This window comes from Engraulis encrasicolus, chromosome 22 (genome assembly GCF_034702125.1).
Source record: "Engraulis encrasicolus isolate BLACKSEA-1 chromosome 22, IST_EnEncr_1.0, whole genome shotgun sequence".
Classification (NCBI taxonomy): domain Eukaryota; kingdom Metazoa; phylum Chordata; class Actinopteri; order Clupeiformes; family Engraulidae; genus Engraulis; species Engraulis encrasicolus.
The window spans coordinates 34,597,100-34,624,545 of NC_085878.1; the positions used below are offsets into that span (position 1 = coordinate 34,597,100).

The window sequence follows — 27,446 nt, forward strand, 5'->3', positions numbered from 1 at the left end:
CATAGGCCTATGTTCAAAATGTGAACTTGTATGGTTCTTCGTCTCAGGGCTTCAATTATCTCCATTAAAGGGAGAGTTAAGGATTTTAAAAATGTATTTGTATATACAAAAGTAGTCGTGAAAGAAAGAAATGAACGTGAAAATAATGTGTTTTTCTCCTCAAAACAGCCTGTGTTCAGAACAGTGTTAATTTCGTCAGCTTTTTTAAATTAAGTCTTAGTCACAATGACGAAAATCAATTTTAGTCTTAGTCAAATTTAGTCATTGCCTTCACAATTTAGTCTTAGTCTTCGTCTAAATGACGAAAATTAATTTTAGTCATACTCAAATTTTAGTCATTTTAGTCAACATTTCACATTTTCGTCATTTTAGTCAAATTATTACACAAATTATTACTAGATAGCCTATTGCAGCAAATATTCACATTGTTACTAGCTTATTTTCCACCAAAACCCAAATCAGTCCTGTAAAAGTAATTTCAGCAGCATAGAGCAAAGGAGCATTAGACACACACACTTCCAGGTGCAGGTTGCGCTCTCTCTCTGTCTCTCTCTCTCGTGCATTAGAAGCTGCTACGTATTATTTGCTTTTGAATTTGATCACGTAGGCTACAAGCTCTTCTTCACCTGACCGCGTGACTCATAGCCTGCAGATTGCAGGCAGTGGGAAGACCAGACATCCCAATGAAGTCCAAGAAGTTTCCCTGATATTTGATAGTGGCTCCCCGATGGCCGCGAGTCAGATAAAATATTCCTGATTTTAGACTTTGCAAGTTCGCGTTATTTCGATTGGCAATGCGGGACAGAGAAAGATAATGCCTCGTGCGTCATTCCTGGAATATACTTCAAATAGATTACGCGCACTTCGTAGGACGCCCTTCAAAAGTCCTGGGGGAAAAGTAGGCAGTTGTTCTATGCAGACTGGACGACAAAAAGGACATTGACAAACAATGGTTGAACACTAATGCTGTTTTGTTTGTCGGGATGTCGAGGGTCGATAAGCATCTCCAAGTTTAAGCAATGAGTTTTTAGAACTTGGGATGTCTGGGAGACGCTATTGTAATACGCATCGCATGGAAGTGATGTCGACTGCCTTGGGTCTTTTAGTGTTGCCCTCGACGGGAACAAGTTTCAATTCTCCGCACTTTAAACCCTGATCGCCCACACATTTATTCGTACAGTACACTACAGTAGCCGTGCTTCTGTTTAGACTACTTAAACAACGTTACCCCTGTAGCGTGCGCATCCCTTAAACATCTCCCGGTGTGTCTTGATCTAAATAAATGCATGAGTCCGATCTTCATGATTTGCTTGCAAACTGCCTATTCATACGGTTAAACAGCCAATATAGCAAACATTACAAAAGAACAGACAACGGACGTCGGCGTATGCGTTAGTGGAAAGGAGAAGAGGGGAAGCTCGAGGAGGTTTAAAATGACAGCATCAGAGGAAGATTGGCGAGAGTGACGGTAGCACTATTATCATGACTGCACAAACACACACGTCTTCGTTATGGACAAAAGGGTTGTTGAACATGTTTCAAAATTAACACTTGCCTCACCGTCGGCTCTTTCTTTTTCTCTTTCTGGGAAACATTTTAGGGCCTAAACTCAACTGAACAGGACTCACTGAACTAGGCTACTTCTGATTGAGCCGCACCAGCGCCAGACACTGCCTGCAGAGACAAGCAGGGCAACAGCGCGTAATCTTCTATGAAGTTCAAGAAACAATTAACAATTACAAATTCATTTTAAACAATTACATATTTAATATCCATTCGTCCATGGCTTGTAAATTTCGTCTCGTCTTAGTCTCCTTAACGAAAATCATTTTTTATTTTCGTCATATTTTTATGCTCTGGAAGCAATTTTTGTGCGTCATCGTCTCGTCATCGTCACAGGAAAAAGGGGCGTTGACGAAATATTTTCGTCATCGTCCTGGTTGACGAAATTAACACTGGTTCAGAAGAGGGATTTATTTGCATCAAAAAAACGTCCACGAAAAAGTCACAACTCGTAATTACTGGCACTATACTATACATGGGTTCTCAATTTTTGTTTCCCCGTGGCTGCGCACAACTCAACCTCTGATAGTTGGAAACCGCTGTCAGTCAAAAAATGAGCTCACATGGTTGGCTGCCAGTGTCTTGCCCCTCCTCACAACACCATGTTAAAAAAAACATGTGAAGAGTTCAGATGCAAAACCCTCTAAGTGCCTTTTCAGAAAATAATCTTAATTCATTTTTATTTAATACAAAACTACAAAAATTGCATATTTTTTATTTTATTTACGTAATATAACTATTTATATGTATGATCAAGTACATGGATGTAAACCAAACAAACAACTGGGTTCTCTAAAAATATTGAAGTGCAGGTCTTCAGAAATGGAGTTAGGGGGTTTTGCATCTGAACTCTTCATATATAGCCTACTCTCTCTACTGTCATATCAGTGTGCCCCGCCAGAGAATCTGTAAACAATGACAAGGGAGGGCCACTGACTGAAGTTGTCCTGGTGGTACTGCAGATAGATAGCGATCGCAGGCAAGTGCATGGGTTTCAATGCCTAAAAGAACTTGGTTACATTTTTTTTTCTCGTTGTATAACTTTTTGCCCCGAAACATTAACATTACATTCGAAACTGGTCCTAAAAATCTAATTTGAGGCATATTTAAGCTACATTCACACATGTCTCTACTAGTAACTACTGGAAGAGAAGTCAATAGAATGGTTATGTGTTCCAGCGAAGCGAAGTCTGGACAGGAGAGCACAAGCGATACAATGTGGGAAAATTCTGAGATAAAGATATTTCAGAACGACTAGGCCAGGGACAACTGGAGCACTCAGATAGTTTTTTAGTAATTTTTTATTGTGGTCCAAGCACAATAACTATACTAATGAGTGCTCCAGTCGTCCCAGTCTTGTGGAACAGTTTCCTTTCCATAATCTTTTTTTTAGAATTTAGACCTATTGACTCCCATTCAGGTTAACCAGTCATCACATCACCAGTCATCTACCTACAGTGGAACTGCATGTTTTTGATGGTACATCAGGAACCAATGAGACTGACCCTTCTCTTACCTGTAATTACACCATCTCTGGTGTCAGTGCTGGGAAACAATAAAAATCTAAGCAGCTCACTGCTGATCTCTACTGGCTGTCCTTGGTATGGAACAGCTGACTCTTAAAGCACAATATGTCAGTGTGTGTGTTGTGTGTGTTGTGTGTGTGTGTAAGGCCGAATTCACACCAAGGCGTCGTGGAACGGAAGCGAGACGAATGAGGTCTTTCTGCTTAGTTTTCGCCGGTGTGTTCTACTCTGCCTTTCACACCGACAGTGTCAGCGTGCACGGCTAGTCCTGTTCAAAACCCATCCACTGCCAAAGCCAGCACGCTACTTTGCCATTGATTTGAATGGGACACTGCCGCCCAAAATACGCTCGAGTTCTATTTTCCGGCGAAAATCTCGCAATTCTTGCAGAATCATGCTAGTGGTGTCATCCTGTTGACCAGCCTCAGCTTCAGCCATGCTGGTATTCCGAGAGTAAGTCCGATTTTGTAACGTTGCTGGACGTAGATTTATTCTTATCTTGTTTTGCTTTGTTTGACATAATCGTCCTTTTCATGCAGTGACGTATTTCTCAATCATAATTCTCATATTAAGGGTGCATTATTCTATTATTTATTCGGGAGCTGGTTCCTCATGCTGCCATCTTGTCAGCGTCTCGGCTGGAAGTCCCGAGTTCCATTTTCCAAATGCAGCCGCTGACGCCCGACTACCACCGGTTGATGTGGAAGGACAGATATGTTTCCATGTATTTTCACCACCACGGGGAAAAATGGCCTCTGTCCCGCGACACTTCACTGCCTTGGTGTGAAGCCGGCCTAATGGAGCGATACAATGGCAGAGCACATGTTGTATGAAAAGAAAAAAAAAGTTATGTAGCTTTCTGCTACTGCTGTTCATACCGTGGCGTGTAGATGTATGTTTGTCATACATACTGCTGCTGTTCTTACTGTATGTATTATGCATTGCTACCATTCTACCCCCTGTGCTGTGCTGCATGTGCAGAACTAAAGTAAGTCCCCCTCAACCCTGCAAACTCCCATATAGCAGATACCAGAAAATACAAGCTTAAGGGTTGTCAACTTAGGCACTGGCCAGTGTGCCACACTATATTGGTTCTTAACCCTTTAAAACATGGCATTATAAATTTGCTGTTACCAAAATGGCAATAACCGAGTCATAGTGCATTACTAAAGGCCCTCTGTGATGTTATGGTAGAGTAATACTATGGTAATTAACCTTTCAATGACTATTACAGCGTGACACTGGTGGTACGGCATTCATTATGGGGCAACATTATGATGTGCTCTTTTTGTATAGACATTTGTATAGGCTGTTGACAGTAAAGGCTTTCTATTCGATTCTATTTTCTTTTTTTAAAAAGATATTTTTTGGTCTTTTCGACTGTATTAGTGACAGGACAGTTTGAGAGAGAGAGAGAGAGAGAGAGAGAGAGAGAGAGAGAGAGAGAGAGAGAGAGAGAGAGAGAGAGAGAGAGAAGAAACGTTTTGGGAGAAAGAGATGGAGAAGGGTCGACAAAGTACCCGGGCCGGAATCGAACCTGTTTCGACCGCATAGTAGATGAGTGTCTACCGTTCAGCTACGGTAGGGCCTATTCTAGTCTATTCTGTTCTATTCTATTCAATTCTATGTATTCGACAATATCAGGCCAAAACTCTCTGCAACAAATGTGTCGTGCTGCATGTGCAGAACTACGGTAAGTCCGGTATTGTGTTATGTGGTCTATACTATTCTATTCTATTCTATACTATTCTATTTGGCAATATCGGGCCAAAACTTTGCAACAAATGTGGCAATACGAGGCATACGCCTCCTATAAAAAAGTCTCTAACCTAGCAAGTTTGAGACTTCCAAACAATGGTCACAATGTGAGCTGGCAATGACAGACAAACACATAACTAGGCTTTAGTAACTCATTAACTTCTGCCAATGAGAGGGCAGGTGTTCTCTCTTTGAAGGGCTCGTTGGTTATGGTGCAATGCACACAATTTGCCATTAGACACGTCTCCATGGTGCTCTTGGGATGACAAACAATGCAATAATGCTGAGCTTAAGAGGATGGCAAGCACTTGTGAGAGAGCCATGTCCCTTTAGAGCAGGCGTGTGCTGTTCTGCATTAAAAGAAATGTATCACATATCCAGTTGCGATCTCCTGCTAAACACTGTATAAGAAACTGCCTAGAATGATATTAACATTGCTGTGGGAATGTTATTATAACCGTATTATACTATAACTACATGGTCTTTCATAAGTAGTGCCATTTTGGATCTGTCCGCCAGAGCTGATGGTGGTGGTGGCTCCCATCTACAGTATTGGAATTGCCCGTGTATTTTATTGTCATGCGGGCGTGCGTGAGCCCAACTTAGTCCAGCATAGAACAATGGAATGGAATGATGGCGAGTTCAAAATACGTGGCCCTGGTTACAATTACTTTCTCCGCAATAGACTATGACAGTGGTTCTCAAAGGTTTTGTGTGAAGTACCACCCGAGAAAATATTGAGCTCTCCGAGTACCACTTTGACAACCAACATTAGAATATCGCAGCAAAGGCCTTCCATATTCACTTTTGCCAGTCAATACAGGAGAGGTTCATAAGGGCATCAACAGCTACGGTCACATTCAGTGAAAGTTTCTTGCTTGCCTAGTATTATTTTGCATTATGTTTTCCGATTCATACAGTTCAATATCACAAAATGTGAGACAATGCGCAAAAAATGGATTCTACCAAGTACCACCAGAGATGTCTCAAGTACCACCAGTGGTACGGGTACCACAGTTTGAGCACCACTGGACTATGAGATAGAATGATGGCGAGTTCAAAATGCGCGGCCCTGGTTACATTCGATCCATGGCGGAGTGATTATTAGGTGTGATGAGTCTCCGGGGATGATGTCCACCTAGGCATCCTCCTCCTTGCCGACGCGTAGAATGCCAGTAGGCCTACAACGCGTCTCATCCAATCAGATATCGCAAAATAAATTGACCGGATCTAACTATTGTATAAAAAAAATATTATGAATAGGTCACTCTTGGCCAAACTCCTATGGTTTTTAAACAGACTACTCTATTTAAAAACCATAGTAGTTTGGCCAAGAATGGACTATTCAAGGCCAAGAATGGCCCTTGATACGCCCTGAAGAAGGCCATAAGGGCCGAAACGCGTAGGCATTGTAGCCAAATACAAAAGTAAAAAAAATGCAACCTTGAATGTCTCAGCATTTGTCTACCTGGCCTATTCGTTATACTGTACAGAACGAGTGTGAATTAATTGATCGAATCATTATGCAACTTCAACTGCCATCTGCCATTTCATAAAAATGGATAACAAAGACAAAGTTTCGTCTTATTATCTCATCTTCTCATTACAAAGCACATAGACGGCTATAATAGCCCATTGGACGTATAATATTGTAATAAATCATCCGGGCACTATGAAACCAAGGCCCAAGACAAAGCAGCATAGGTTACATGCAAGGAAGGTCTTGTTTCCACCGCTACCACTCACGTGCGCCCTCCAGAGTCTACGTCAGGAGGAGTGCAGGACCTCACTAACATGGATGGTGCCTCTGGAAACTCTGAGCAGCATTAATGATCTCCAGGATACGCGCTGTATTGTACCCTGCTTGCCGTGACGCCTGCCTGTCTGATCAGCAGTTGTTAGTGTCGGCTCGGCTGCATCTTGCCCGATAGATGCGTTTGACAGGTTGTCAGCCTTGATCAAATCTCAGGGAATGCTATGGAACAGCAGCCAATGTTACTCGCTGTGCTGAGCTAGCTAGTATAGTCGCATCCTCTCCGTGCGTCGTCAGGGATAGCTTTACGCACATTGGTGGCATTGAACTGGTTATTTCTTTACGAATAGCTGCTTGCAATGGTTAGTTATATTTGCGAAATGGAATCGTTAATTGGATTTAGGACAGACATGTATGTCACCGTCTTTGACGCTGACGATTGCCAGCTTTCTTAGCATTGTCTTCTTCAGTGCAGATAAGTAGCCTACGTAGGCTTACCAACTATCTCCACCTAACGGAGTAAACGTTTTCTGGCGGGCCTTCGGTATAGCGTAAACCCGGGAGAAACTCGATAAACAGCCGCTACTTGTGAAGAGTCCGATCACCAAGCGATGTTTGGTTACAGTATACACTGCTGCGGATAGCTACTGCGCTTTAAGAATGGCTGGATGACTTTAAAACTCTTCTGCGAGTATGGATCCGCTAAGTTAACCTACTCCCTGTATGCGCCTACCTGCACCACCCATGGGCGGCTATTTTGTTTGTATGGTGGACTCTTAATGCGAGAAATGAGTTTGAGCTAGGTCAGAGAGACATGGTACGGTTTCGTTTGAAAAAGCCACCACCTTGTTGGCAAGACAGCAAGTTAACGGTACCGTCCAAGTCCCATTTCCTGGGAGCGACCCATTGACATCATGACAGATTAGCGCGTTCGTCCGTCATCATCGGTGCCTTGGACATGCCCATTCTTCGAAAACACTCGTAACCCTTGCCGAGAGGTAAGCGCATCCTTTTACTTCAAACACTATTAACAAAACACTGAAGTTTAAACCAATGATGTCTCCAGTAGCCTATTCAAGTAAACCCGCTGCTTTTGAGAGTTTGCATGTTTGTGGGAGGCAATGCAGCAATGAGTCACCAAATGCAGTTCCTTTTTGTTCTCACTTTCAAGGAGTCGCGCACACTCCTCCTAACATACCATGCCAGGTTGACATCAGGCCAGGAAATAGTGACCTACTAATCAGTGCCACTTTTTGTGTGTTATTTTCGGCTTAAACCAGAGTCCATATTCATGGACGTCTGCAACAAGAATCCTAACCGGACAGCCCCAGTGACCGACGGAGAACCCAGGCGAGGAGACATACCCCTCTGCTCCCGCACCAACGGGTGGAGTTGGCCGCCCCACCCTTTCCAGCTTCTGGCCTGGCTCTTGTACCTCTACTTCGCAGTGACGGGTTTCGGGGTGTTCGTCCCTCTGCTACCCACCCATTGGATTCCAGCCGGATACATTGTATCCTTCACAGCATAGGTGTAGGGTTGGCTTGGAAAGTGGTGGGGACATTACAGTGGCAAATTGTCCATGTATGCTATTTTTGTGTGTGCATTATATTTGTATAAGAGTTGTGGGGACAAGCTACTCAAAAGTGGTATGGGCATGTCCCCACCATCCACACCTAAAATTGCACCCAAGCTTCACCGTGCTTTAGACAAGGCTCTGATGTGGACAAAATGAGCAGATTGTCAGCAAATAAAATGATCATTCGCTGTACCCAAGAAACAAGCCAGAGCTGCATAATGTACTATTGTGTTTAAAACTAGTCTTGTTTTTCCTTAATATGAAACACAGTGCACGGGCATCACATTTGTCTGTCACCTGTTTGTGCATCTGGCGGCGGTGTCCATCGACCCAGCTGATTACAATGTCCGAGCGAAGAGCTACAAGGGGCCAGTGCCGGTGTTTGATCGGACGAAACATGCTCATGTCATTGAGAACTGTCACTGCTACCTCTGTGAGGTGGACGTGTAAGCATCTTTCTTTCTATTACTAAATTATTCCGCAGAGCACAAATATTCCGAATTCACAAACATGGCCACACTTTTCAGGAGTGTAACCTGGGGTTAAATTAGGGTTTGCTCTGTGTGGTTTACATTCACTGGAAATTTGGTTAGCGGTGTGTGTGTGTGTGTGTGTGTGTGTGTGTGTGTGTGTGTGTGCGTTCTCTCTGGCAAATGATACTATTGACTTGCCAAACACAGAAACTAGTTAAACTAGTGAAGGGCAACAAAGCCAATTGTCAATGTACACATTATAATCAGAGGGCTGAGTACAACGACAGGGCAACCATCTTGTATTGTTAGCCACTTCCACAAATATGGCGACATCATCCAGGAGTATAACCAGAGGTTGAAATGGGATTTGTTAAGTGTAATGGGCATTATAGACTGTGGGCGGGCCGAATAATCTCTTTTGGTTGCTGGAAAATGTGAAAAAAGGGTTTGCTGCTGTTGATGTAGTATAACGCCATACGACTCCCAGACAGCCACGACCCAGATGGACACACAGAAGTGCTCTCTCTATACTCCCACAGCTCTATGTTTTCAGTCTTGTGTTTTCTCACGATATTTCTAATTTTCTCAAAAAAAATAAATCTTACTGACAGGTTAGGGTTAGGGATTGTTTTGGTCTGGGAACAGCTAGTTTTCTTTCATTCATTAAATGAATTTGATAGCCTAGCAACCAACTGGAAAAGGTATTTCTCAAAAATATGTCTTTAATGACAGGTTAAGATTAGGAAATGTTTTGGTCAGGGCACAACTTAAATTGCTATAGCATTATTTTGTTTAGGATTAGCATTTGGTATGTACTGTATTTTCTAACGATAGAGTTAACACAGTGCTGTGGTAATAGCCTATAGAAAGCAATTCCGTGTGCCCATCACGCAAAACAATTCCGTGTCCAGGAGCACAGAATTTTGGCAAAATCCGTGCTCCTGGACACGGATTTCGTGTCCTTAACATCCGTGTCCAGGAGCACAGAATTTTTGGAGATCAGGCTGGACTACAACCATTGAAGTATTTGTTTTGTAGAAAGCTGAATGAATGACATGAATGTTTGGATTCAAAGCGTGTTTTGATTATGTGGTTTCAAATATTTGTTTTTTTGGTCGTCATTCACAGGCAGCGCGTCTTTCGTTAATTTCTATTTCCTTGTTTCCAGAGGGCCAAAATCAAAACACTGCAGTGCCTGTAACAAATGTGTGGCCAGCTTTGATCACCATTGCAGATGGCTCAACAATTGTGTGGGTAGCCGAAATTACTGGTGAGTCCACGTCAAAAATAAATAAATAAAGCATCTGTCAAGTGTCAAATAGCATGTCAAAAAACGTCTTAAATGGAAGCTTGTTCCGCTACATTGTGTCTATTTTTGTATTTGAATTGAATACCAACCAATTACCATCCAACATCAGCCATCATTACATTTTCTTGTGACTGATTTGTGCTTCATCCCCAAATGGCTTTCCATGCTCAGACTGGATATTGTTCCTTAAAAATATTGCAGGAGCAGCAGTAAGCAAGTGGATTAGGCACATGTTTTTCTCCATAATGCCTTAAACAGACAACAGAGTCAACACTCATCTGATTTGCCCTCGTGCACAGAGCGCTTCAAAGGCAGGAAATTATTTTTAAACCACAGCCACAAAAAAGACCTTAAAAGCTGTCTCTCTAACAGAAGTGCTTATTTTCCCATTCCTGAGGGAGATGATATTCTGCATGCCGTCTTTTCTTTTTTCTACCAAAGTAGACAGCACAGCGGGTAGTCTGCTTTCAGTGTGTGTTATGTATGGCCATCTCCCTGAATTTCCTTTTCATCACTCAGTCAGTGTGAACTGTCGCATTGCTTCTTACCCTGAGCAGATATGTATCCAGTGCACAGTCATGCTGGAGGAGTCTTTAGGACCGTATCTGAGGCCTTCCTCCCGGTGGCACCGTGAGTCTAGATGAGCTTTGCTGCCGTCACGGGCCCGTACCGTGCTGCACATGATCTGGCCAAAGTTTTTGCTGCCGGGCAGGATTCACTAGAGAGGAAACAGAGAACTTGTTGATGAGACAATTTCATGCGCCCATGCATCTCTCTCTTCTGCAAGACGCCACCGGCCCTGAGGACTTAATGGGTCTTCGGCCCTGATTGTTATTTGCTTTGACTTGAAGTCAAAACACATTGCCCACTGATTTGTTTATTACTGTTTTTTCTTGCACACTCTGATTTAAAACTTCAATAAGTTGTTATAACAAAATAACATGTTTGTGTTTTGTTTTTCTTGTTTCTTTTAGGCTTTTCCTTAACAGTGTAATATCGGCTCTGACTGGTATTACGTTGGTGGTAATCATCGCCAGTTATGTGTTCATCGAATTCTTTTTGGACCCCTCTAAACTGAGAACCGACAAACACTTCCAAGGTTAGTGTCACTATGGATGTAATCAGGGGCGTAGCAGGAAATGATGGGCCCTAGTATGTACAATCAGCTCCAATGGACCCCTTCAGCCATATATCGACATGCCCTGGACTGTGTGTGGGCCCCCTACATACATGGGGCCCTGGTAACTCAATCACACTTTAGCCCCCCTCTATGGCACCCCTGGATGTAATGCAACTCTGCTGCTGTTGTTTGAACTACCTGGAATACGGTTGTGGAGTCACACACTTGTTATGACAGTTGTGTAATTACCACATCATACGTTTTGTGTAATGTCACTTTTTTTTTTTTTAAATGGCCAGGTAATGCAAATGTATTGTGGTGATGTACAGTTGCATAATGCTGCATCGTGAAATTGATGAAAACTGTATTTCACAACTAATACATTCTTTGACATTTGATGTAACTTTGTGGGTTGATGCAATGCATATAACTGTTTATCTGTGTTTCTGGGTTACTCTTGGTGACCATGATTGACTCAATGAAGTATATGCCTGTAGTACCTGGAAGAAAGTGTTAGGTTACAACATATTACCAGTTGAAGGTGAAGATTGTGCACATCCCAGGAAAGGTGCAGGACAAAGGCTGACTGTAGTTTTTGGACTGAGGAGTCTGCACACTTTAAATCCTTTTTGTTGTTGCTGGATTGCATTACATTTTGACTTCAACAGTTTTCATCAGAAAAAAAAGTAATCCAGCCATGAACTGCTAAAAAAATAACAACAAAAAGGATTTTAAGTGTGCTGACTCCTCACTCCAAAAACTACAACATATTACCAGACTTGAACCATAATAAAGTGAAAAGTCTGGTACAGATGAATAAACAAGTCCATCCCCATCCCCAATCTACCCCCCCAGGCATATCCCTCCTCTCTGCTGACCTGGTTACCCCTCTGACCTGTACTCTGTCCCTGTTCCCTATTGTAAAGAAAATAAAGGTCCGCAATCCTTCATCGGACGGTGACGGTTAGTCCGAAGCGTCGTACCATTACATTTTGGGAGCATCAAACAGTATTGCGGACCTTTATTCTCTTTTCAGTTATCTTATGTTTGGTCCAGCACCTGTGCCACTGATGTGCGCGCCTTCTTTGACTTTCTGTTCCCTGTTGTGCCTCCCCAGTGAAGAATGAGTCAGCGGTGTGGTTCGTGTTCCTGCCGGTGGCTCCCGTGTCCACGGCGGGGGCGGCCATCCCCGCCCTGGCTGGCATCACCGTTGCCTTAGGCCTGCTCTCCGCCCTGCTCCTGGGACATCTGCTCTGTTTCCACGTCTATCTCAGTGAGTAATGTAATGGTATCAAGCTAATATTCAGGTGGTAATGATGGGGGTTGTTATGGTAGTGATGTTGGGAATGCTGGAAGGAGAGGGTTTACTCCCTTTTTGTGTTGAATGGAAGGATCAACATACATGTAAAGTACATTTTAAATCGGTGACAATGGTTCACAATAAAGGAGTGTTAGTGTTAGTTCAATAAACTTAGCGTAAATAATAATAATCAGTCGAAAGATGAACCACGATATTCAGAGACACGTAAATGAAGCGCGGCTTATTTTGAATGATGTAAACTGGAAGTGCTAATGCTAACCCAGTGGCACTAAACCTTGTTTTAAGTGTCATAAGTATAGAAATGCACCCTCTTGCGGCTTTACCGGGCTAATAGACCAGCTGCGACAAGTTTCAAGCGACAGAGAATTACTTCTGTGCAGCAAGAGCGATATGAGCAATTGAAGCGACTAGAGTATGTCTGTTAAAAGCAGAATGCAAGCATTCCAACATTCCCATTGGCTGTGGCGGATGTCGCCGAACCGCGTCATAGCTAATTTTCGGCATAATATTCCCAGAAGTTCAATTACAAACTGTCGCTCTCGTCGCGCGAATCGACTCTAGTCACCAAAATCGCTTTTGTCGTGCGACTTACTTCCGTCACTCGCCTCGCTAAGGTCGCGGCCGGTGTATTTGCACAGTTAGAATGTCCAAAATACTGTTACCTGCATGTACTACTTCTTTCGCCTCAGGAGTTTAAGTGTTAAGACCAGGGACGGATTAAGATGGTATGGGGTCCCTAGGCTATAGGCTGCTGTAGGACCCGCAGAGAACAAATCTCACAATAAAATATGATAGACGGCATCATAATATTGAGCCAGGAATGAGTATATAAGACTGAAAACTCAACCTCAGCATCAGAATATTTTTTGAATCCTGCATCTTGTCACAATTCTACAATTATTGATTTGTTCCCTACTTTGATCAATCGGGATTCCCTAGGCTGCAGCCATATCTAGCTTGTGCGTTAATCTGGCCCTGGTTAAGACCTGTCATACCCAGTGTCAATATTTGCAAAGTGTGCATATGCATACTATGTGGCTGCCATGAGCTAGGATCCGGACACTGTTATAAGTGTGCTGTTACCAGAATGGGAATGACCAAGATGTACGGTATGTACTACGTAATTATTACGGAAGACTATGGTATGTCATACAGTACTGTAGTAGTGTTTTACTGTGTAGCGTCATTTATACAGTCAAGAGGGCCATGTGCAGGACAACTGAGGTTGAATCCACAGTAACGAGTTAAAAAAAATAGGATTAAGTAAAATAAAAGGCTATTCAGATCAAATCTCAACTAAAACAAGCTAATCAAATATAAAACTGAAATATAACACCATTTCTAGGTCATAATTGCTATTGCTGTATGTAAAGTGGAAGACCAGATTCTAATCTGAGTAGCCTGAACTAGAGAGGCATGTGAAAAAAGCGAATCTTGAGTGACTTGAACTGAAGGCAGCAGGAGATGTAATGTTCAGAGAAATTGAATAAACAAAAAATCCTCGAAATGCAGCACACTGTTAAGGACATTTTTCATTTAAGTGTGCAAAAGTATCCTATTTGATGTAAAAATGAGAATCTGCCAAAGCACAAAAAACCTGACGTCACCTACTCTCTCATGCAAATTAAGGCCTTGTTGGTGAGTGACAGTATCCAAAACTTAGGTGACAGATGGCTTGTCAAATCGCTGTTAGTTTTCGGCACTTCAACCTGGTGCTGTCAAATGGCCAAGGGAAGCAACAAGAGTCAAAACTGAACATGAATTAAAGCGCGTCGCATTCGAAACCTAGGTTTCTCTCTCTCTGTCTTGTTTTTAAAATTGTCTGTGATTTTTTGTCAATAGTTAACACAACGTTCTCTGCACTGTTAAAGGTAAATACGCATGTATGCTGCAACTGGTCGCAGAGATGCTGTAGCTGGTCTTAATCCCCTAATACAAATACAAGCAGTGCAGTAACATTTTTCTTCAACATTGACTGTGCGTCCCACCTCTTCATCACCATCACTTATGTCCTCCCTTGCTCCCCTTTGTTCACATCAGTAACTTCACACTTATGAGTAATCACTATTGAAGTACTAACTGGATGTGTTAACCGCATATCTTATACAAAATTGCCTCCCATGATTTTAAATCATTAAAGTGCCATCTTTTCTTGCAAAGCTGGAATTTAAGCGTGTTAATTAGTGCAGCCAAGACAATGATATAACGAAAAATTAACTGTGTGTTTGTTTTAGTGGTAGTAAAACTACTGAGTGTGCAGTGCAATTACTCAAAAGTGATGTTCACCAAAATTTGACACTTTACTGATGAACAGCATGGATTCAAGATAGTAGTTTAGGGTGGTGGTGTCTATTTAAGATTGTAACATGAGCAAAAGCACTACGTAAAAGTGGAATCATAGCACTTGGCCGCTGTGTGCAGAGTTATTAGCTTTTTTAATGCGTTTGTATAATGTTTTCCCCCTGATTGGAGACTTGGGACGAACAGGAAATCCAACAGGCGTAGCCAGGAGAGCGCTGTCTGTGTTTCTGTCCAGCTATGTTCCTCGTCCTGTTGCTATGGCCACAGGAAGACTGAGACTGGAATGCCTCATTTTCCCAAGCCATATTTGCCCAAATGTCAGCTTTCAATAAATAGACATAGCTCTTTCTCTGAGGACACTTTGTTCTCTTTCCCCGGGCTGTTAATAGAACAATGATCTGTCTTGCCACACATTTCATAAGATGTTTGACAAAGATAGTTCATCAAGTGTTTTAAAGCTTTTTTTAAAATTGTCTTTTTCTTTTTTTTACATTTTCTATTCCACAAAAGACCAGGACATAGTCAATGGTCCATATGTACCCCATCGACTGCCTATTGAATAATTGTATGTGCAGGCAACAATCTGTTTCCACTCGCTTCTCTCGCGCTCTTGCAAGTCAGAGATAATTTATTCCTCTGTGACATATGTGACCATGATGCGACCGTGTGATGATTGAGACGGGGAACTGTTTGTTTCATGCTTCAGTGTTGCTGTCACATTGCATGGGTTGCCATGACAACAGGGATGCCTATTGGCAGCGTGAATGAAGCCCGTAGTTGACAATTACGACCACCGGGGGGCAGACTAAGTGCTGGTCTGGAAATGACACTTGTGTATGCCAATTTGCACTTGTATTTTTGACCGTCCTCTCAGTGTCACAACAACTTGCTAATCCTATTCACAATGCAGTAACGTAAGGCTGTCAAAACCAGGGGCCACCCTTACAAATGTCAGATGTATTTGAAAAGCCAGTGGCATGAGGTTCTCATTGCTAATCAGATGCTGTTTCCTTCTTGCCCACAGTGTGGAATAGGCTCAGCACATATGAATACATCGTGCGTCAGCGGCATCGTCAGGAGGCAACCGACTCAAACAAAGCCTGCTCCGTCAATGACTCAGGGCCGGCACAGATGAACATAATGAAGGTAATTTTAAATCTTAAAATTCATTGAAGTGCAATAGTGTTATAATCTTGCAAAAAAGTATGTATGTGCAAATCTACTTTCCCTTCAGCTGTCGGGGTTATCTCTAAGACTTCATATCCACCATTGCGCCATCATTGCCTCTCCAAGGGGTTTAAAAACAAAACGACTAGCCCTGGAGACGGGTTGCTAATTTGGTTCATGAGTCAGGCCACAACGGGGAGCTCCAGAGAGAGAGGGAGAGAGAGAGAGAGAGAGAGAGAGAGAGAGAGAGAGAGAGAGAGAGAAAGTGTGTGTGTGTGTGTGTGTGTGCGTGTGTGTATGAGAGACAGAGAGGGGTGGGGGGTACCAAAGCTCTTTGCCATCAATGCCATGGTGAGCTGCCATGGTGACCCACCATGACAAAGTGGCAAAGCGGTAACAAGCAGACACCAATAGGCCGGCAGCTCCTCCCCAGTTAATTAGCACTACTCCATCCCCACGCCACAGACCTCCCTGAGGATCACGGGCAGTGGGTGGAGGGATGGATGGATGAGGGGTGGGGGGAGGTTGCGTCAGTGTGGGAGAGCCGGCGAGCATGGGAAAGTCTTGTCAGTGAGGACCATGAGGTCACTTCCATTCTAAGAAGACCATGTCCATTCCAAAGACAATGTCTGGCACACACTTTCACATTCCAAGTGTTCCAAACACAAAAACAAGAACAGTGAACAGCGGTCCTAATGAAAAGACCCTTAAATTACCACCTTTTCACCAAATGTTTGAAACATTACATCTGCATGGTTTAGGTGAATGGAAAAGTTAAAACTTGAAATATAATCCTACAATTGATTAGAATTGGTTAGGAACTACGTACAGCAAGGTATGAAGGGCTGCCTATGGCAGACATATTTCTATGAAATACTAGAAGGCAGTGCGGTCTTTTTGCCCGTCACAGTACTTGCATAATGTAGCTAAAGCCCCTCTGCACTTCCAGATTTTGACAGCTCTCTGAGAGAAATGCCGGAGCAGTTTTGTGCCTGCTTGTGCGTACGAACGCTGCATGTGTGTATGTGTGTGTGTGTCTGTCTGCTGGGTGTATGTCTGCCAGTGTGTGAGTTTGAACTAACCTCAGCATTCCCTCCTTGCCTGTGTTTGTTAGTAATAGCAGCGAAGCACTAACTGTTTGTATGTGCCTGACCTCATAGCGCCTCAAGTGCTGCTTGTTGTTCTTGGCTGGCAGAAGGGCACTGTAGGCATGGCTGCAGTTACAACTCAAGCTCAACACAAGGAGTCTCCACTCCCTAATTTTTACACACATGCAATATGTTGTTTTTAGCTAGTAGTATAGGCTCAACAGGACTTAAAAAAAGTCATGCCAAAGGAGCACATACAGTACACGCCCACTGCCGCCTTGCCCTTTGGTCCTGGGCTGCTCTCTCTCCTGTCTGTCTTTCACTCTCCGGCTTGCGAGGGGTAGCCATGGCAACGTGGTAACTGTGTTGGGCTTGGCACAGGCTATTCGTGACAAAATGCCATTCCGGCTGACGGACCCACCTGTGTTTGGAAACGGGCCCGCGAGCCTGAAAAGGCACCTGAGTAAGTTGCCTTCCCACTGCGGGGCCAGCGGGCCGGCTGGCGGCCATCTTAAAAGAGCACCTCGGGTCTTGAGAGGGAACGTTGCACAAAAAGCCCACCGTTAACGCAAACCACACTCTCAGCCCAAGCCCCATTAGCCAAGCTTAGCACATACTGCTCAGTGTCTGGAACAACTCCACCGCTGACTGAATCAATAAAAATGGCAGCAGACATTAAAATCAGTCTGGAAAGTGTCACAGACCTTGTCATTAATACCATTATGAATCCAGCCGGGCATTAGTCAATGCGGGGCGCCGGCTGCGCAGGCAGCAGTTACATAAAGTTGTTTTTACCTCAGCGCAAGAGCTTTTCCCGTCCCACTGCCTCGAACACTACAATATTCTCAGTCAGGTACACTTTTCATTCCACAATTTGGCTGTTAAATGGAAACCAAAATGGGCAGATTTTGTATTTATTAGAGCGGTGACAGTGGGTGCTCTTGCCGAGTTAGAGGGGTCATCATTCGTGAATGGAATATGAGGTCGGTCTAATGGACCTTCATAATCTCATCGTTGCACAGTAGCGCTATTATTTAGTCGCAAAAAACCCTTTGACCTCCTGGGGAAATCACATCTGTGAAAAGCATTGGGTTTGATTTAAAGTTGACCTCATACACCGATTTACTTACATTTTATAATCATTTTCATTTTTTGGGGGTGCTACAAAAATAGAGGAACATATTTCTGTGCTCCAAAATATACCTTCTTTCTTGCAGTAGGCCTATATGGTGTGCCTCTTTCAAGACTCTGTACCCCTCTGTTGATTCAGGAAAGCAGTCAGTCTTCCATCTACAAGATCAAAACATTTAACATTTACAATACACTAACAACCTGCTTGACACATTAAAGAGAACTTTGTGCTTGTGTGTATCACAAATGGACTTAAATCTCATATGGTATTCTAACAATGAATAAACAGGCAGCTGAGCAAAGTTATAAATGGAAGACGTTCCTTTTCCCTATGCATTTATCATTCGTATCCTTTTGTTACCTCCGCCAAGGATGTTATGTTTTCGGTCGCATTGGTTTGTCTGTTTGTCAGCTGGATAATTCAAAAAGTCAGGGACGGATTTGGATGATGTTGGAAATGACAAAAAGAACAAGTGATTGAATTTTGCCGGTGATCCGGATCACAATGCAGATCCAGGAATTTTGAAAGATACTATATCATTGCGGGATAGGGCGAATTCTGACATTCCAGTTTCTAACTCCACAAAAACTAAGCAGAAAGACTTGAAAAAAATTAGGATGTAACATCGTCAAATGTTCTATAAAACAGCTTCCTTGGCGGAGGTCTGCATCCTCTGAGTGCATTAGTAGTTGGACCTTACATACTTTTACATTCTACAGCTAACGGGCAGACGCAAGGTACTTCAGGGCAGCATGCAGTGGGCCTACTGTAAGGCTGCTGTCATTAATAGTTGTCTGTATGGATGTTATTAGTCATAACATAACCAATGACCTTATTGTTTAAAAACATGACTGCCGCTGGAGCACAGAGCCAACTAACTGTGTTGTTTTCCACTGGTGGGACAGGACATGAGTTTCTCTGGGACTCTTGGCTACACCAACCCTGAGATGGACGTGGAGGACCACACCACTATGTCATCTCGAGATGGAGCAGCAGAGTAAGACCTCATTCGCCTCATACAGCAATGCATCAGCACATCCCTCCCAGGCAGCAACACATGCAGATTGGACATCAAAACACAACACTGCATCAGCTCATCCCTCAGAGGCAGCAACATCAGAAAAATCCTAAAAAAAAATAAATAAAAAAAAAACGGGCAGCCTTGAAACAGTTAGGCAAATATAGAGTATATAACAATTTTGACTCTGAAGAATGCTGCATGCTGGATCTATTCTGACTCTTATAAATTAGTGCCACTATTTTCTTAAACTTAAAACTGAGGGCATCAAATGCTGGTACGTACTGTACATGTACCATAAACCCCTTTTGCAAGGGAAGCCATCTTAGGCCAGTTACACACCAGAACGTAGCATGACGACAGCCAATGCTATTTTGCTACTTTGCCATTCATTTCAATGGGACACCGCCGGCCGCCCATCTTTCTTTTTAAACTGCAAATCCAGTTTACCTACGGGTACCAATAAAGTAAATTGAACTGAACTGAAAATACAGCCATACTCCGCACAGCACTGAGCATGTCTCCCTTGCCACTACTGCCAAACTACGGCCGTGTTGGTGCGGAAGATCTAATCTGTTTCCATGCATTTTCGCCGTTGATGGTATAAATCGCTTCAGTCCCGCCAACAGCGGCACGTCACTGGTGTGAAAAGGCCCTTATACATGTTTTTTTGTTTATAAACACGGTGTTGTGAGGAGGGGCAAGACACTGGCAGCCAACCATGTGAGCTAATTTTTTGATCGACAGCGCTTTCCAACAATCGGAGGTTGACGTGTGCACAGCCAGGGTCGCACAGCCAGGGGAAAACAAAATTTGAGAACACATGTATCGGTATACGCAGTCTTCCTCTTGGACCATATGTTTTTCAGTCTGACTAAAAGGCCCATGTGGTAAACTTTCACCGAATCGTCTGTACCATTCTAAGTCAGGAGGGGGCGGATTACTTTTTCTTAGACGAGACTCATTTTTATACGCTCTTAAAAATTAATACATGTACTAACCTGAATTGGGCAATTATGGTATTAGGGTATGTGTGACGGGTCATATGAAGGAACCCTAAACGTTGGTAGAAAGTAAAGGAGGGATATTAAAGGCGTTTTATTTGGTCTTTAAAAGCGTAGTACTGCAACACCAGCCATAGACTATGAAAAGGGACTTTGAGCATCATTGGGGCTGGTTAGCCCAGCTCATGTGTTTTTTTTTGCCAGTGTTAAGTTCTTGTGGGATTTTTTTTGTTTTTCATCCTTTTTGTGGAGGAAATCCCCTGAAAGTTATGGCTTGTGGGTTTTTATTTACAGTATGGGCTTTATAGGAAAGGTTTACAAGGCAAACATCACCCCAGGACAACGTACATATAGCGATCAGTGGTTGGAAGTGGTCTTTACACGCCAAAAGTGTGCCAGATAAATTTATGCTCATAATTTAGAGTTGGTTTGGAGTTCAGTGGCTCTTCACTGAGTCCTGCTTTCACATGTTTCAAAGGGAATCATCTGCTACAATCAGCATTAACTGTAATTTCATAACGCCAGTGACAAAATAGGCTTGTTCACTGTTGCCATGGAGACTGTTTTCTTTGCAAAAACAAAATGTGCAAAGGGCGAAATTCTTTTCCCATGACTTTCATGCCATTAAGGAAAGCACTCTGTTGTCCTCTTTGACCTTGGAGTGAAAGGTCATGTGCACACACAATGTGCCGTTTTGAATAGACTGATATGTGCAGAATGCAGATGTTTGACTTTGGCTTATGCGGTGTGTGCATTCCGGGCACACGTGTGACTTGAAAGAGGTTAGAGAGATGCATGCATTGCATTGCATACGATGATGACACTCTTTCACTCACACATATTGCATTAGAATCAAATAGGAATTGTATGAAATCAGACATGCTGTTCATCTTCAAACCCTTGCCCAGTTCCAGCGGTGGGCCAAGGAACCATGGCCAGACAGTGTGGCTAACCTCATAGGCATTGCAGAAGAGACTGAAGCAGTAGATCATCAATATGCTTCCGCACAAAATGAGAATTAGCACACTGTGAAATCATGCCTGGGAAATAACTGCAGACAGCATTGTCGGCTTAAATTTAGAAAATAATAATTATTTATTGCAATTTATTGCACGATACAGTACAAACCCAAGGACATTTGCTGAATATGTGAATGAACTGCCACACATTGGGCTTGGACCTGCTTTGAAAGCATGACCTAGGCTTATTGTTGAGTGGCTGAGGCAGGTTTAGGAAATGTTAGTGCACAAGGCCTTTCTTTATAAATAAGTTAGTCTGTCAATCGCAAATTAACATTCTGCAAATGTAGCAGATATTTCAAGTAGAAAAATAGTCACAACAATGAATGCTCTCATTATTATTATCTTACTAAGAGAACGCATTTCTTAGCGATCACCTATGAAATTGTGATGTCCAATCACTGAATGGCCTTGTTCAGCAGACAGCCCGCCCAATCACACAACCAAAGAAATTACAGGCATGCGGGGGTAAAATATTCAAATGAAAACATGGCACTATTCCAAAGGTTTTCTTTGAAGTGTAACATGAAAGTTCAGAGCCTAATATCGAGTCATTTTATTTACCCCATCTGTCTAGGTACTATGGCAACGGACGGGTGAGGAGTTCCCCCAGCCGGATGGTGGACATCGAGTCCCTTCCCCCTGACGCAGTAGAGCACAAACAGCCCCCTCGTCCCCACAAACAGGTAAGTTATACTAGCCTGATAAACCAGACTAAATGTGAGATTAAATGTGTAATTTAGTCTGGCCCCGATGAATGACACATCGAGAGATTGTTAATGGAAACAACCCATTGTTTTTCAAACTGTGCGTGTGCCTATTGGCCAGCGCTTTGTCGTTGTCGTGCCGAAAAGCGAGTCCCTGCCAGAACACGCGTGCCCTCATTGAAACCAATGACATTTTTTGAGAGAAAATTATACTTATTTTTGCAGAATTAACTACATAATTAATGAACTAAACATATTTTACATTACTTGTCCTCCACTTAATATGAGCTAATTGAATGAAACCGTAACATTTGTTGTTGACAATTCTTCGATTCTTTTATGGAAATACTACTGAAATTGTAACCAGCTTTTTGTGGTACTTCCAGAAGGAATGCAGATGCTTTATTGATAGGCTTTCCATCTTAAATTGTGACGGATTTGTCTGCAAAAATGGGTAAAAGATATCTGAAAAATTGGCCATTGGTTTCCATTGGTTTCAATGAGGGCACTCGTGTTCTGGCAGGGACTCGCTTTTCGGCACGACATCGTCTCTCCCCCAAAACTTTGTCCGCTTTGCATCCAAAGATTCAAAACAAATCAAAAGAAGTCTTCTGCGTTGTGATTGGTCAGCCAGATTCAGGGCATTGGGGCACTGTCCGAGGCTAGACCCACTCGCAGGCAAAAATAATTTTGGCTGCTGGCGGGTGGGGCTAGTTTACTAGGCTAAAGTTATACAATATTTCAAAAATCCATGCACAGCTTCTTGGTGCTGGTCAACGCGAGTGTTCAGTACCTAAAAACAAAGAAGTTTACTGCACACACTTATTTGACTTTGCCCGTTTATTCAGAGCGAACTGTATTTCAGGTTTGATCTGAATAAACGAGCAAAAAGTAAAATAAGTGTGCGGTAAACTTCTTTCTTTTCAGGTGCATTATACACAGACGGATTAATGCACAGGCTAGATATGGCTGCAGTTTACGGCCTCCACCTGGCCAAAACTGGAAAATTGCATAATTGTGACAAGATGCAATATTGGAAAATTCATCTGTAATGTTGAGTACAGCTGGTAAACATGTGACACTTATTTCCTAGCTTGTAATTATGACACTGTCTGTAAATGTGTGGTGAAATGTGCATTTCGGGGGGGGGGGGGCACTGCAACCTCTAGCCTAGGGACCCAGGTCATCGTAATCTGGCCCTGATTATACATTTAATCTGCTACTTCCACATCTTTGAACCAGTCAACCTCAAACGTACCAGGTCCTCGACACAGTACAAAGTTGGAAGATTAAAGCCACCACAACCAATGTGGGCTCTTTGCCCTGAAGGGTCATACAGCCAAATACATTTATCTTCACTAAGTAGTTTTAAACTGCTGAGGTAATGTCTAATGGAGAGGGGTTAGATGTTTCATTTTCTGGGAAAGAAAGAGAGATGATTGTCCTGAAAGGGGCTTTTTCATGAGGCCGTGTTAACGCTCTTGATCACTGTGTCATGCAGAAGAAAAAGAAGAAGGTGCGGAAGATCCCCGCTGAGGTAATCAACGACCGATCTTCTGAGAACGGCGGTAGCAGCTCTTCCCGAGTGCTGCCACACAGCTCGGGAGAACAGGGTGAGCATGGGGCCTGCAAGCATAAGGCAACTGAGCTCAATTACCTTTTTTTGGCCTCAGACGTCAGGTGGTATAACTACTACAACTAATGGCCATAAATTAATTAGTAATTGGTAATTAATGCACTGCAATGATTATGCTTCTTAGATGATAATCCACTTAAAAAACAAACAAAAAAAACCATTTTATCCATGCAATAATGGCATTAGCTGTGGTTGCACCATCCTGACGTGCACTCTCATAAAGGGTGCTTCATGTGGGAACAAAGATTTGGTCAGTGTTTTTAGAAGAGAAGCGTGAGCGTGAGGCGTTTGTCAATGTTGCCAATCAAGTAAGACATAACTTTTTTACTTGCATAATATTTTAGAATTTAGGTAAGGTACCCAGGAGGTATGCACCACTCCTTTCTAATCTTTAGACATCGTCTTGATTGTCACAAAGTCCATAATCTATAACTATCAGGTAAGCTTAGTTACTGTATACCAAGTGGCCTATAGTAACATATTCTAACTGTTTAGTGTAAGTGGAATGGAGAAGCTGGAGCACACAACAGCTTAATTTATTTCATTCGATACAAACAAATGACTGACGTTCCATGTTTTACCACAAGATGGTCAGAGTTCAGTCACAATTTCTTGCCCTGAATAAAATAAAATTTAAGGTCCTTTTTCCAGACACTGTCCAACTGAGAGAGAGGCACCTGGTGGAGGTGGATGGTATGCAGTCTAGTGCTGCACGATATACAAAAAAAAAAAAGATACTCAATAACAGCATGCAATACCTCGTTAACGTTACTAAACGCTAAACTATATTTTGAAATATTTTTCTTATCACTTATTTGTCGGTCTGTGTGGGGGGGCACGGCATTGGTCATGGCGGGCTTCTCACACATTGGTTGGCATTCAGCTAGTGATTGAACAGCACAGAAAATGTTTACTTGTCGATAATTGAGTTATTTTCGAGATACTCATATCGTCACTCTTGATATCGCGATTTCGATACATTTTTGATATATTGTGCAGCCCTAATGCAGTCCTCTCTTGGTGTCAGCCCATTGGTCCCACAAACCCAATGGTCCCACAGCTTATTCCTGCAGTTCCATGATCCCACATTTTTCAGAAATTATTCAAATATAGGCCCTATTGTATGTTCCACAACTACATGTCCCCACATTTCCAGGTAAACTAAGAGAACGTGCCTTTCTCCCCGCCATGGAACATAAGGCCTAAATTTGAAAAAATTCTTAAAAATGTGGGAACATGGAGAAGCAGGAATATGCTTTGGGACCATTGGGCTGTGGGACCAATGGGCCTAAAAAAAATAATGTTAAAAGTCTCAATGATGTGGGACCAATGGACTCTGTGGGAACATAGACACCCCCCCCTAACCTGTTTATATTGCCTGAACAATGAAAGAGCCTGCAGTCCTGTACTGTATGTCTGCATGCTTTGAGCCCTTTGATACTTTTCTTAGGAGTTCTTTGGAGCAGCTAAGGAGACAAATAAATAACGCCCTGGTGACAAAGTACTAGATGATAAGCAACCAGTCGGCACCTTCATTTGAAGTTAGCCGTTATGTTAGCTGATTATGTTCAAATTGTTTTATGCTGTTTTGGTAACCCTTGGTTCCCTGTTAGCACTCCATAGCTACACATATTTTTTGAAAGCTCCCAACGATTTCATTGTAGTACTTGACCATAATCTTCTCTATCTGTAGAGCAATGTGTTAGTTGTAACCTAATTTGTAGCCTAGCACTGTGTCATTATCTTGTGTGACAATTTGTTCTGTCATTGGGCAAATATGTGACTAGACAAGCTCCATGGCACAGTCTATGGCACAGTGTTGGAGTGTTGTGTTTGCACAACAGAGTAACTATTTGCCTTCTTAATCTACCGTATGTGTCTGATTGTGTCCCAGTAGCATACCATGGTGGACACGTGTGAGTTTGTGTGTGTGTTTGTATGAAATGTAGTCACCTGTACCCTGTGCTTTATGCTCCCTACTCTTCACCTGCTGCCTTTGCCCTGCCCTCCTCTGCCCCACCCCTCTACCTCTGTAGAGCCCTCCGTAGCGGCGTCCACAGTGGCATCCTCCATGAGCCAACGCCTCCCCTTCCCAGCATTCCCCCTACGCGCGTCCTTACCCCCGCTGATCCCCGTGCTGGCCGCAGGCCCCCCCGCTGAGTATCACTCTGACTCCGCAGAGTCGCTGGAGGAGATCCCTGTGGCTTTGGCGAGACTCGGTAGCGCCGCCCTGGCTTCCACCTCCAGTAGCACCTCCACTGCTACCAACATCCCGCCCTCGTCCTCCCAGCATGCCTTGCTGCTTCCCTCAGCCTCCGTCTCCAGCGCCCAGACCACGCCCTCTCCGCAGCCCAGGACGAAGAGGAGGGCGGGGGCGTCCCGCAAGCAGCAGGCGGTGGCGACGGAGCAACAGCGTTTCGATTTGGCGGCGGCACACACGCCCTCTGTGTTCGTGACAAGAGGCAGCGGAGAGCCCACGCCGCGGCCGCGACACCTGCCCAAGATGGAGGACAGCACGGCGGTCGGGAAACGCAAGCACAACAGCAAGAGGAGCCTGGAAGAGTCGCGGCTCCCGAGCTCTCGGACTGGGACCCCCCTGGCCTAGCAAAGACTCGGCCTTCCTTTCCTCCCACCGTGCCCTACCTTACCTCCTGTGGTGGGCAGAGATACAGGTTATTTCTCAACGTGAAGTGTCCTAGCCTTGCCTCCCCAAGGAGTATCAAATTATTAATTACACTTGGATTACACTCCACAAAAAATGGGCGTTATTCGTCCTAGCAAGGCTGGGACACCTCACTCTGAGAAATACCCACAGACTGCCCCCAGCTCCTGCCCCCAGAGGGAGGTCAGCTACAGTTGTTCAAGCTAGTGGAGTGGACAACACTGTCTGTGCCAGCTGTTGCACTTGACTTGTATAAACTTGGGATTTTTTGACACACCTCAGCTGGCTGGTGCATCGGAGAGGGCCCTTGGGTCACTCAGCAGACTATTTGAAAAAACTCCCGCGCACACTGACCATTTCGTTGTTTTTCTTTAATGAACGTTTCGGTCCTAGCCCTTCATCATTTGCCTGATGAAGGTCTAGGACTGAAACGTCGTTCATTAAAGAAAAACAGCGAAATGGTAGGTGTGCAGGAGTTTTTTCAAATAGCACTTGACTAGTAAACATTCAGACAGCACCTATGCAAACACTACTACAGGGCAGGAGGGTGGACGGCGAGTGTCACTGAGTGTGTTGGGTGTTTTTCAGCTGAGGCCTCTCTTGTCTGTGCTTTGCGCACTACAGGACAGTACGTCTGATCGAGATTAACCACTACAATCATTACCACATGAAAAGATAATCACGGGCACTTATAGGTTGTCAATATGTGCATTTTTTATTACTAGTGCTATTCTATAGCTCTGCACAAGTTTGTTTTCCAAATGACTATGTTATTTTTAAAATATTTATTCATATTTAATGTTGAATGCCAAAGGATATACTGCACAATATTTTTTGTTTTAAATGTATTTTTATTTCTTTCTATACACTACCATGCTACCTTAAATCATTTTATTTTTCAATCAGTGTTTTTCATATCTGCATTTTCAAGGCTTTTTGTGTGACATTATAGAAAACTATGCGGTACAGAAATTCCCTGTTTGTCATTTCGGTGGATATGTAGAAGTTAAACAAGTTATCTTCACCGACAGCCAAGGTGACAAAATCACTCTCTGTGGTGTTGGTTTTTAAAATGGGTCTTCAGGATGGAAGAAAAAAGACTGTTGTTTATCCAACCATTTTATAGCTTTGACATCTTTAAACCTCATCACATTTTTTACTCCTCACAAAATCCAACAATAAAACCATAAGTTGGTGTAGCATTACACACTTAGCCCTTTGTTCCTCTCATTCAGTCTCTGTCTCTCAGTACCTCAAACATTTAAGTCTTAAGTGCTGGGTTTGTGAGTATAGCCATTCCCTTTTTCATAGGC

The 27,446-nt window shown here is 43.2% G+C and overlaps 1 protein-coding gene across 1 annotated transcript; it reads left to right on the forward strand.

Moving 5' to 3' along the window:
* The first annotated feature begins 6,606 nt into the window (after positions 1–6,606).
* On the forward strand, positions 6,607–27,337 carry zdhhc1 (zinc finger DHHC-type containing 1). Its single transcript, XM_063188624.1, has 11 exons — positions 6,607–7,598; positions 7,881–8,110; positions 8,447–8,622; positions 9,818–9,919; positions 10,933–11,057; positions 12,196–12,351; positions 15,725–15,846; positions 18,993–19,084; positions 21,706–21,814; positions 23,337–23,448; positions 25,508–27,337. Exons 2-11 carry the CDS (start codon positions 7,892–7,894, stop codon positions 26,074–26,076), a joined length of 1,782 nt encoding a protein of 593 aa, XP_063044694.1. The 5' UTR covers positions 6,607–7,598; positions 7,881–7,891; the 3' UTR covers positions 26,077–27,337.
* Positions 27,338–27,446: the final 109 nt, after the last annotated feature.

What these genes read in the sequence shown, in the direction of transcription:
- zdhhc1 (XM_063188624.1), top strand. Translation starts at nt 7,892, where the DNA reads ATGGACGTCTGCAACAAGAATCCTAACCGGACAGCCCCAGTGACCGAC. An exon ending in TCTCGAGATGGAGCAGCAGA is followed by an intron (nt 19,085 to 21,705) that starts GTAAGACCTCAT and finishes CCATCTGTCTAG; the next exon opens with GTACTATGGCAACGGACGGG. An exon ending in CCCCTCGTCCCCACAAACAG is followed by an intron (nt 21,815 to 23,336) that starts GTAAGTTATACT and finishes TGTGTCATGCAG; the next exon opens with AAGAAAAAGAAGAAGGTGCG.